A 10942-nucleotide genomic window follows, 5' to 3' on the forward strand; every position below is an offset into this window, starting at 1 on the left:
TTCACTCATGAATTTCCTGCTGTATGTCAGGTAATGCTGGACTTAGAGAAAGCCACATTGCAGATACTTATGTTGAACTGCTATATACATGCACATTTCTCTGCTAGATTTTTAAGTCAGTCTTATCAAGTATCCAGGGATGACTTATCTTTCTAGACTAGTTCCTTATGCTTCATTTGAAACTTGATATAGCACTCTACATTCAAGTCCTGCTTCTTTATTAAACACCCCTTGGTTGGTATCTTCACACGTTCTTCTGACCAGTCCCTTGACCTCTTAGTCTGCCTTTTATTCTCTAGCTTTGTTCTGACACCAGAGTCTGATGTTGGTATTGCCCAGAGGACTCACAACAAAAAGTTAAATCCTGAAAAACTAGCCGAGTTTTCAGTCTTTGTCATTTTCTTTACTTGGACAAAAAAGTAGAGATGTCTTTTCTCCACTATTAATATTAAACATTCATAAAGATCCCAAGACTCTGAGTCTCACTTAGAAGCTAGATCTAGATGACAGCTCAGTCTGTCCTGTAGGTGGATCTGTAGTTTTAGGATGGCCCAATTTAACTCTGATTCAGCAAACAATGAGAGCAACTTTCAGGACAAAGAGTCCATTTTAAAGAGCCTCTCTCATCTCTGAGTTTGTCAAGTCCTTTCCAATGAATATTTTCTCTATCTTCATTTTTTTAAGTGTATTTATTTATTTATTTTGAGAGAGGGAGAGGAGAGAGAGAGAGAGAGAGAGAGAGAGAGAGAATGAACAGGGAAGGGCAGAGAGAGAGAGAGAGAGAGGGAGAGAGAGAATCCCAAGAAGGCTCCACACTGTCAGCACAGAGCCTGACACAGGGCTCCAACTCTCGAACTGTGAGATCATGACCTGAGCTGAAACCAAGAGTCAGATGCTTAACTGACTGAGCCACCCAGGCACCTCTGTGTATGGTGATTCTATTTGTTTCTGAAACAGTCCTGACACATACCTTTCTTATAGATGAGGAGCTAAGACACAGAAAAGTTGAGTAACTTTCTCAAGATCATAGAGATAGTAAGAGTCAGTTGGAATTTGGGCTCAGGAACTTTGCATATGACATTGTCATATCCTGTCTAAGGGGATGGGTATCTTGGGTCACTCCTTGGCGAAGGAGCCACATAGCATAATACAAAGTACCTAAAGTCTTGTTAGGCTCACATATATTTAATTTTTAAAATGTTAGTTGAACAAATGCTGGGATTGGTGGATTATTGAGAATGAGAAGAGAGAGAGGTCCAGTGTTTCTTTTATTCACTGAATGTGGGGATGTTTTCCGTGGCCAAATGCAGATGGGATGGGGTAGGAATTTGGTTACTGAGTGGCAAATGGTATAAAGATCTTTGGATGTCTAGACTCACACCAGGGCTACGGAGGAGGGATGAATGTAGGAGAGAACTGAAAAGGAACTTTTTGAATCCAGATATTTTCCCTCAAACCTGGTCAGACTCCTGACCCTTTCTCTGTGTGCTTCACATCATAAATATTTACTGGGGTCAAGGGGAGTTAGTAAACGAAAAAAAAAATGAACTTTTTATAGTAGATGTGGTTTGGCATCCTAGAAGAAGAGGGTTTTCTCAGGGTGACCATTATCTGTTGTCTACTCTGATCTACTCTGGTGTGTACTCGCTACTAGCCCCATCCACCTTGACCTTGATGCTTCCACCTGCTGGTCCCAGGTTTCACTGAACTGCTAGAGCCCAGGCCAGGGCAGACTCTGAAGCCAGGTTGTGAGACATGCCAGACCCCCATGTTAAGCATAACTCACTGAGGGTAGAGAGTTCTTCTCATGTAGCTGGATGGGACAAAGGCCCCAGTGTATGGAAAAAGTGATTTCTGGGTCAGGAAGCTCAGTCTCCAGCAAACAGAAAGCTAATGAGAAGAGAAGAAGGCTGGATTAGGAGAGGGAAGATAGGGACCAGGAAGGAGAGAAGAGCAATCAGAGCGGACATTACCGAGTTCCAGGCTTTTTGTGATTCAGACTTCCTGTTGCTTTGGTCTTTTCATGATGAGATCTCATCTGGACTGGGATGATCTCTATGCCTATGGGAACAAATGTTTCTGTAGCCTAGTTACAGGAAAGGCAATCAGTCCTTTTTTTTTTTTTTTTTTTTTCCTGTTTGGAAGTCACAGTGAGAGCAGAAAACTGATTATACCAGAGCTACTCTTAAAGGTAGCAGCTTCAAGACCAGCATTTTCTGAGTTCTGTCTTGCTCCTCCTTTTCTCTCCTACTCGATAGGTGGTAAGACTATCAAATCTTCAACAAAAACTGAAGAGCTTCCCTCCAGTGGTCATAGGCCGCACCACACGGGCATCTTTTTATTTAATTTCCTCTCTGATTTTAAATACTGTCATAGGAGAATCTGGGAGGTGAGTGATTCTCACATAAAACCCTTGAGAAGGGTATATATAGATGAGGCAGTCAGTAATTGGTGAACTGAGCCTGGCAGCCTAGGAGATGAAGGAGCCAATGTCCTTTATTCCCTGAAGTCATAGCTTGAAGCCCAATTTGAAACTCATTAACTAGACAAGTTGAAATTTGTAAAAACTTCAGATGATTCGATTTGGTATGGTCTTTTGGAACTTCTGTGTTGAAGTTATGTAGAATGAAATCACTCTCCCCAAATGTAGCACCTTGGATTATTGAATATGTCATGCTGAAAGAATTTGAGAAATGGCAGGTGCAGGAAGGACTTTCTGATCTTCCCCTGACACAGATCATAAAACTCTCACGTAAGAGGTGCCCTCCCTATACCTGGAGGAAAGGGGCGTCCTTATTTCTAAAGTGAAGGGACACAGAGAGGAATCTGAACAGGCCTTGCTAACTACCCATCCCCATTCTCCTCACTTGCACTTACCATACTTAGCTCACCTTTGTCTTATCACATCTTTCCATGACTTTCCAGTCTTTTTCATAAAAACAGGTTTGTACGTTTTGATCAACATGTTCCCATTGTGAGGTGTGAGCTAATCTATGGGGGTAATCAAATTGCAGTATATATCTAAAACAAACAGGGGTGGCTGGGTGGCTCAGTTGGTTAAGTGAGTGTCCGATTCTTGATATTAGTTCACTAGGTTGTGATCTTGTGGTTGTGAGATCAAGCCCCGTGTTGGGCTCAGCGCTGAGCGTGGAGCCTGCTCTCTCTCCTTCTCTCTGCCCCTCCCATGGTCACTCTCTCCCTCAAAATAAAGAGACATTTAAAAACAAATTGCAGTATATAAGTATATTATTATATCAATATGTTATATACTTTAAACTTATACAATGTTATATTTCAATTATATCTCAGTAAACCTGGGAAAATATCCCACTTGAGTTTAACTGTTTTTTCTGGTCTTCATTTTCTTAGGAAGATTCCCATGTCACACAAAACTTAAATAAATTTGTATGGGTTGTGATGAGCACCAGGCGTTGTAAGTGCTGAATCACTAAGTTCTACACTGAAACTGATATTGCACTGTATGTTAACTCACTGGAGTTTAAATAAAAACTTGAAAAAGAAGAGACAATTTGTATGCTTCCCTTTTGTTTGTCTTTCGTTCCAGGAGTCCCAGTCATGAACTTAAAAGGGTGGAAGAAAAAGATTTTTTTTCCTTCCTACAGGTATAAATACTTCAACTGACTTTAGAAACCTTGGATTCATACAGTGTTTAAGGAATTAATAAGCTTTTTTTCTTTTAATCTTAAGAAATGCTAATCTTGAGAATTCGGGAAGAGGGAAAGAGAAAACAATGAACACAGTTACGATACGATCCCTTTGTTTTAATCACTACATTGTCCCCTACTTATAAGGAAAATTTTCAAACAGCCAAATTAAGATATAAAATGAAGCAGTATATTATTAATATTGTCTTGGTTTTTTTTTTAGCATGCTAGATAAGATTCTTTTAAAAGGCTAGCGTTTTAGAACAAACAATGTTGTCATTTAAATCTATCATTCGTTACAATTGTAACAGCACTCCAGCCAATGTTAAGGGTTAATTTAAGGGTCAGGGCACCCGGGTGGCTCAATTGGTTGAACGTCTGACTGTTAACTTCAGTTCAGGTTATGACCTCAGGGTTGTGGGATTGAGCCCTGTGTCGGGTTCTGCGAGGAGCATGGAGCCTGCTCTCTCCCTCTCTCTCTCAAGAAAAAAAAAAAATAAACTAAAAAAAATAAGAGTTAATTTAAGGGTTAGCAAATTAACACACCCCTCGCTTGCTCACTTGATCAGTGACAAAACTAATTTACTTTCTTTGAGATTTGCAGACCACTGGCCTTGGGGAATGAAAGACCAGAATTTTCCCAGGTCACAGAGGCCAGAAAGTCTGTTTGAAATCTCACAGGCTTTCTGATTAGCCCAGTAGCAATCTTGTAGCAAAATGTTTTTCTTTTTTAAGGTCACACAAATGACTTTACCAACCTCCCTTTGCGCATCTGTAGACCTTGCCCTCCTTTGCAGAAAGAACAGACTACTCTTGCACAACCACCCCTGGGTACCAAGGAACCAGACCTTTTTGCACAATCCTCCCCCGGGCACAAGGAACTAGATAGAACTTCTTGCGCAACCTCCAAGCACCGAGATAGCTCTGTAGCTGGCATCATCCAGTCTGCAGGTAATAAAGAAATGTCACAGACCAGAGCACTCCCTGAACTGAGTTAACCCCTTTAAAGATCTCTGGGCCAGGCAGAAACCCTGGCCTTCGGACAAGCCGGCCTTCGGACAAGAGTTCGCCTTCCCCAAAGGTGGCCAGCCTCCCGAATAAAGCTCATGTTCCTTTTCAGTCAAAACTTGTCTCTTGAGTATTAATTGGCCTTTCAAGGGACGGGCAGCCAAACATGGGTTTCGGTCACACAATTACTATTTGGTACAGTTATAATATTAAATGTATATTTAGTGCTCATTAAATGTGTGTGTGTGTGTGTGTGTGTGTGTGTTACAAAGAAGATCACAGGCCCCAAATGGCATCACTTAGCTTAAGGCCCCAAGTCAGTAAACCAAGACTTAATAATCTTCCTGCAGTTTCAACCCCTCAGAAATGTAACCTTTAACCAGTCAACGTGGGAATTTCCTGGTCAGCACTAGGAAATTTACTGAAAGACATCCTAGCTTTCCCCTTAGGAGGGCAACCTTGCCTAAAACAATGGATTCTTTGCTAATAATTTCCTTTTTTCCACTCCCTCTCTACCTTTAAAAACCTTCCCTTTGGAGCTCCCCTCTACTTGGCTGATAGGATGCTGCCTGATTCATAAATCAATTAATAAAGCCAATTAGATCTTTAAAAAAAATTTTTTTTTAAAAACATTTATTTATTTTTGAGAGATAGAGACAGAGCATGAGCAGGGGAGGGGCAGAGAGAAAGGGAGACACAGAATCCAAAGCAGGCTCCAGGCTCCAAGCTGTCAGCACAGAGCCTGATGCGGGGCTCAAACTCACAAACGGTGAGATTATGACCTGAGCCGAAGCCGGACGCTTAACCAACTGAGCCACCCAGGTGCCCCAAAAGCCAATTAGATCTTTAAAATTTACTTGGCTTTTGCAGACATCAAATATACGTTACACATATACATATCAAAGCACATTAAAGTACTGAATAAAACCAAATGTGATGTCCTTGGGGAGTGTGGCATGGTAACTTAGAAAAAATGCTTTTGCATATGCAGATTGTTTTCAGAAGGAGGTTATAAAACGCTTTCATGGGGTGCCTGGGTGGCTCAGTCCGTTAGGTTAAGCGTCTGACTTTGGCTCAGGTCATGATCTCACGGTATGTGGGTTTGAGCCCTGCCTTGGGCTCTTTGCTGACAGCTTAGAGCCTGGAGCCTGCTTCGGATTCTGTGTCTTCCTTTCTCTCTGCCCCTCCCCTGCTCATGCTCTGTCTCTCAAAAATCAATAAACATTAAAATAAAACTCATTTTCTTTGCACTGTTTGCACGAGGTAGTGAGCTCTTCCATGCAAGTGTGTACTCTTTTCAAAATTTTGTTAACATATTAACTCTTACTATGCTTTCGTGCGCTGCAAGACAAGAGGTAGTCATGAATACCTATGGTTCCTTAGTGGTTCTACGTTACCTCTCTGCCGAGGTTGTTATAAAATATTGTTAATTTGGACATTAATGCAGTTAAGACTATTTCTAGTACTCAAGCAAGAAGCAAAACAGAACAGATTGAAAATGAAACAAAATGTTGAAATGGGCTGAAACATGTTTGCCTTATATGAAAACCTAATGTTTGATAATTATAGATTGGGATAAAAGAATTGATAATTGGCTAAAATGGCTTAGACAAATATCCTTTAGGTGGAAAGCCTGCGGAGTTCTGCAAGGGCAGTCTCAAGGCACCGGGACATAAAGAAGTGGGAGATGTGCAGAGAGAGAAGGACCACAGACAGGGCTTTTGGTCCTCCCAAATGGAAGGAGGTCATCCTAAGCCTTGGGTAGGAACTTATGTCTGTATTTTAGTTTGTTTCATTCATTCATTCATTCATTCATTCAGAGAGAGAGAGAGAGTGCATGAGCGAGTGGGTAGTGGCAGAGAGAGAGAGAGTGAGAATCCCAGGCTGACAATGTGGAGCCTGACCTGGGGCTTGATCCCAGGAACTGTGAGATCATGACCTGAGCCGAAACCAAGAATTGGATGCTTAACCAACAGAGCCACCCAGGCGCCCCTAGTTTCATTTTAAAGTCCTGGGCCAAAGCCTTTCTTCATTATCAGTCCCAGGCATCGACGCAGTGAATTCCCTATATCCATACATATTCTGGGACAAGGAGATGTTCTACATTTGACAGCTTCTCAATGATCTCCTCTCCAGGCTGACTCTTTCCCCGTCTCTATGAAGCACTATTTGCTCTGCCCACTTCTCTCCCTTCTCTCACCCCTCCCTTTCCGTCCACTTCATTCCAGCTTTGATCCCTTTTATGAGCTATTCTTGTGGTAGGAGTGTTATGTTTATATGTTTACTTGGTGTGAAAGGCAGAATTCTAAAGATGGCTCTTCAAGATTCCCAGTCTCTTGTTATTCAAACCCAGATCTAGAGACTGCTGTGAGGGGATTTCGTAGATGTAATTAAAGTCCCAGATCGGTTGACCTTAAAATACGAGATTATACAGGTGAGCCTAATCTAATCACAGGAGCCTTTTAGAAGCAGAGTTTTCTCCAGATGGAAGCGGGAGGGGAAATGGGCGATTTGGAGCGTGAGAGGTAGGCGATGCGCTGTTTTGAAAATGGAGAGGGCCCTGTGAGAAGCGAAGGGGCCTTGATAAGGAGGGAATGACCCCCTGTCAGCAGCCAGCAAGGAGATGGGGACCTCAGACCTACAGTTTCAAGGAGCTGAATTCTGCCAACAACCAGAATGAGTTTAGAAGCAGATTCTTCTCCAGAGCCTGTGGATAAGAGCCCAACCCAGCCAGCAGCTTGATTTCTGTGAGACCTGTGAGACCCTAAACAGAGAACCCAGCCGAGTCTGCCCAAATTTCTGACCTTGAGAACCAGAAGGTAATAAACGGACGTTATTTTAATTTGCTAAAGTTTCGCTAATTTATTATGACAATAATAGAAAGCAATAGAGAACTAGTATACCTGGTAAATTGTGACTTGCCTCTGTTGGCTACATTTTTCTTTCCGCCTATTTCGAGACATTTTACCACCACCCATTCGTTATCCTTTCCTCCACCCCCCCAAAGCTCAACTCTTTGTTTTCCCTTTCTCAGAGATCCAGGATCTTTTATGCCTATAAAACCTTTCCCCAGGCACATTAATTCAAATTAAACATTCAGGATGCAAAATATTTCAGGGCCCATCCCAATTTGAATGATTTTCAAAAATGTGAATCATGACTTGACATGTCATTAACTAAGACTGTGAAGCTGAGGTTTTCTGATTTACGTGCTCTGTGTCTGAATAGGATTGATTCTGAGCCATGGCAAGCAAAATAGCTTCCAGCACTTTCCTTGGTGATTTTTCAAAAGGGAGCATCAGCAATGCATATTGCAACACGTGACAAAATAGGAAATCAGGAACTTAATGTCAGCCATGAGATTTCTTGCTGCGGTTCTGTCCTGTTTTCTTCATGTTATATCTCTTCGGTGCTGAGACATTGTAAATATTTTATCGTCATTCTCCTCAGAGCTGCTTTCACCTCCTTGTTCTTCCAGCTGTAGATGAGCGGATTCACCAGGGGCGTGATTACACTGTACTGTATGGAGAGGATCAGCTCCAGAGGTGAACCCGAGGTTGGCATGAGATAGCGAAAAATGGCTGAGCCATAGAACAGGCTCACTGCAGTGAGGTGGGAGGAGCAGGTGGAGAAGGCCTTGCTTCTGCCTGAGGTGGAGCCGATGCTCAGGATGGTGGAGACAATGCGAACGTAAGAGAAAAAGATCAGGAGGCAGGTCCCAATGGCATGCAGGAGCGCAGAGCAGAGTAGCATCGCAGAGTTGGTGGAGACATCAGAGCAGGAGAGAGGGAAGAGGGAAGGCAGCTCACAGGAGTAGTGGTGGATGGTTTGAACATCACAGAAGTCCATATTCAAAGCCAGGAGGATGTTCATGAGTGCATCCAGAAAGGCCACAACCCAAGAACCCCACACCAGCCTCTCACATAGCTGTTTACTCATCACCTGGCCATAGAGCAGAGGGTGGCAGATGGCGGCATAGCGGTCATAGGCCATCACTGAGAGCAGGCAAGCCTCAATCCCTGTAGTGGCAAACACAAAGAATACCTGAGCCAGGCAGCCCTCTACTGAGATGGCTTTTCTCTGAGACAGGAGGTTCTCCAGCAGCTTGGGCACAGTGACGGAAGAATAGAAGAGGTCTTGGAAGGAGAGGTGGCTGAGGAAGAAGTACATGGGTGTGTGGAGGTTAGAATCTGTATGGATCACGAGTATGATCAGCAGGTTCCCCAGCAGAGTCAGAAGGTAAATCATCAGGAACAGAACAAAGAGCAGAGCCTGGACATGGGGGTCAGCAGACAGCCCGAGGAGAATGAACTCTGTGATGCGGCTGTGATTCCCTGAGGCCATTTATGGTCACTGTTCTTTAGAGAAAATTTAGGAAGACCATTAAATTTTCTTCTTTCCATAACAGTTTGCTGAAGGTATTATTCTTTGTTATTCATTCCCCGTATCTTTCCCTATATATCCCTCCTGCCTGGTCTGATCTTCATGTTCATAGCCCTCATATCTGCCTTCGATGGTTCCGTGGAGTCCTTCTCCTCCCTGGCTCTCTGCGGTGCTGTCTCTGAGCTCTGGATCAGCCCCACTGGACTTTTTCCTAATAAGGCTAATGTGTGGGGGTATGGTCGACTACGTAGGCCTACCAGAGAACTGTCCCACGACTAAGTTACACAATCCCGAAGCTAGGTGAATTCCAGAAGATGTCTTGGAGAGGCTGATGCAGATCTCTGCTCACATCTATTACCTGGGTTTTTACTCCCTTCTTCAAAACCCACCGACGGTTCATTAACTGATTAATGATAGCAAAGTTGTGTTTGCGTAGCTGTTGATCTTGTACAAATGACCTCCGCACATGTTTTCCGCTGTGTGTGTGTTTGTACGGGAGATGGTGAGGGAAGAGACTGAGCTTATTTCACAGGTGAGAACATTTAAGCCCAGTGATCCTAGAACTTGTCTAGATCCCCACACTGATCAGTTCTTTGAACAGCAAGGAATTGAACCTGCCACATATGATTGTAAAACAAGAGCTGATCTACTGTATGACCTGCTTAGAGAAAAAGCCAAACTCCCTAGTTTGGATTTCAAAGTGTTAATCACCCAAGGTTCTCTAGATGCCCTGCTGCTGAGGCCAGTAGGCATTTCTTGTTCCCCATCACTCTTGTTCTCTCTGATTTGATTTCGGTTGGCCTATTTTGTGTTTCTACTAATTGCTTTACATCTTATTTATCTTGAGATTCCCACCTTATTTACCACCTGATCCATGAGTTCTTCTTTGACCACTTCCTTCTTTGTTCTCACATAAATCTCTGGGAAAATCATCATGAACCATATTTTTCAGGTGATGAAAATAAAGCTAAATAAGCTAATGTGAGATTCTAATTAATCTCTTTCTAGTCTGGAATCGTAAAACCTTGTGTGCTTCCCTTTTCTGGGTAACAATTCATCAACACATTGTAAGTTCTGCCATTATTTATATTACTAGCTTGCTTTATCACCTAGTTTTGAGTGTATTGTTTCCTATGTCTACAATGAGAGTGCAGTTTCAAAGGAGGGCAGGAATTATTTTCTAACTCACCTCCCCATCAATATTTAATGGACCTTAAATGAACCATTGTTAAGTAAGTAAATACAAAAATAAATAAAATTGAACAGATTATGTAGTAAAAACCCTTGGAGACTATCTCTAGGTCCAGAAGGTCAACTTCAGGTCAAGGGCAAAGCATTAAGGGGGCCTGGAATTAGAAGAGAAAGAGAAGAGGTGGAATATTTCTCTCCTTTTTGCTGTAATAGACTGAAAGAGGGCCTATTCCTTCTGAAATCACTAATACCTACAGATATCTGCTTCATAGTGATCACTCCATACTTTGCTTTTTTAAGCATCCATCCATCCATCTATCTACCTATCCATAATGCTATTGAACAAAAGTTTTTTGAATCTCTGTTCACTGTAAGGCACTGTGCTGTGCATGCAATTGAAGACAATTCTCCAGTGTACTTTCGTTAACTGTTGTGTGAGTGCACCTACCCGAGTATTACTGAGGTGTGACAATCCCCCTAGCCTGTTTCCTCCTCATCAGATGCAACCTATGGTTGACGTTCATACGCAGACTTTCCTGGGATCTTCATGAGTGCTTTGCTACTATTAAAGTATTCTGATCTGCCCTTTGAACTCCAAATCTTTCTTGGCACCTCTACTTTTTGTGTCTACCACACAAGTCTAATCATAGGACTTGCAATAAAAGGCATAATCTTGCTCAGAAGTAAAATTTCCT

General features: G+C 42.5%; 1 protein-coding gene across 1 annotated transcript; it reads right to left on the bottom strand.

Annotated features, from left to right (window-relative positions):
• Positions 1-8069: 8069 nt before the first annotated feature.
• Positions 8070-9017, bottom strand: LOC121039057 (olfactory receptor 8S1-like). Its single transcript, XM_040489058.1, has one exon. The coding sequence runs from the start codon at positions 9015-9017 to the stop codon at positions 8070-8072; it is 948 nt and encodes a 315-aa protein (XP_040344992.1).
• Between the last annotated feature and the right edge of the window lie 1925 nt (positions 9018-10942).

Source organism: Herpailurus yagouaroundi, unplaced genomic scaffold (genome assembly GCF_014898765.1).
Source record: "Herpailurus yagouaroundi ecotype Mexico unplaced genomic scaffold, PumYag 166, whole genome shotgun sequence".
Taxonomy (NCBI): domain Eukaryota; kingdom Metazoa; phylum Chordata; class Mammalia; order Carnivora; family Felidae; genus Herpailurus; species Herpailurus yagouaroundi.

What these genes read in the sequence shown, in the direction of transcription:
- LOC121039057 (XM_040489058.1), bottom strand. Translation starts at nt 9,017, where the DNA reads ATGGCCTCAGGGAATCACAGCCGCATCACAGAGTTCATTCTCCTCGGG.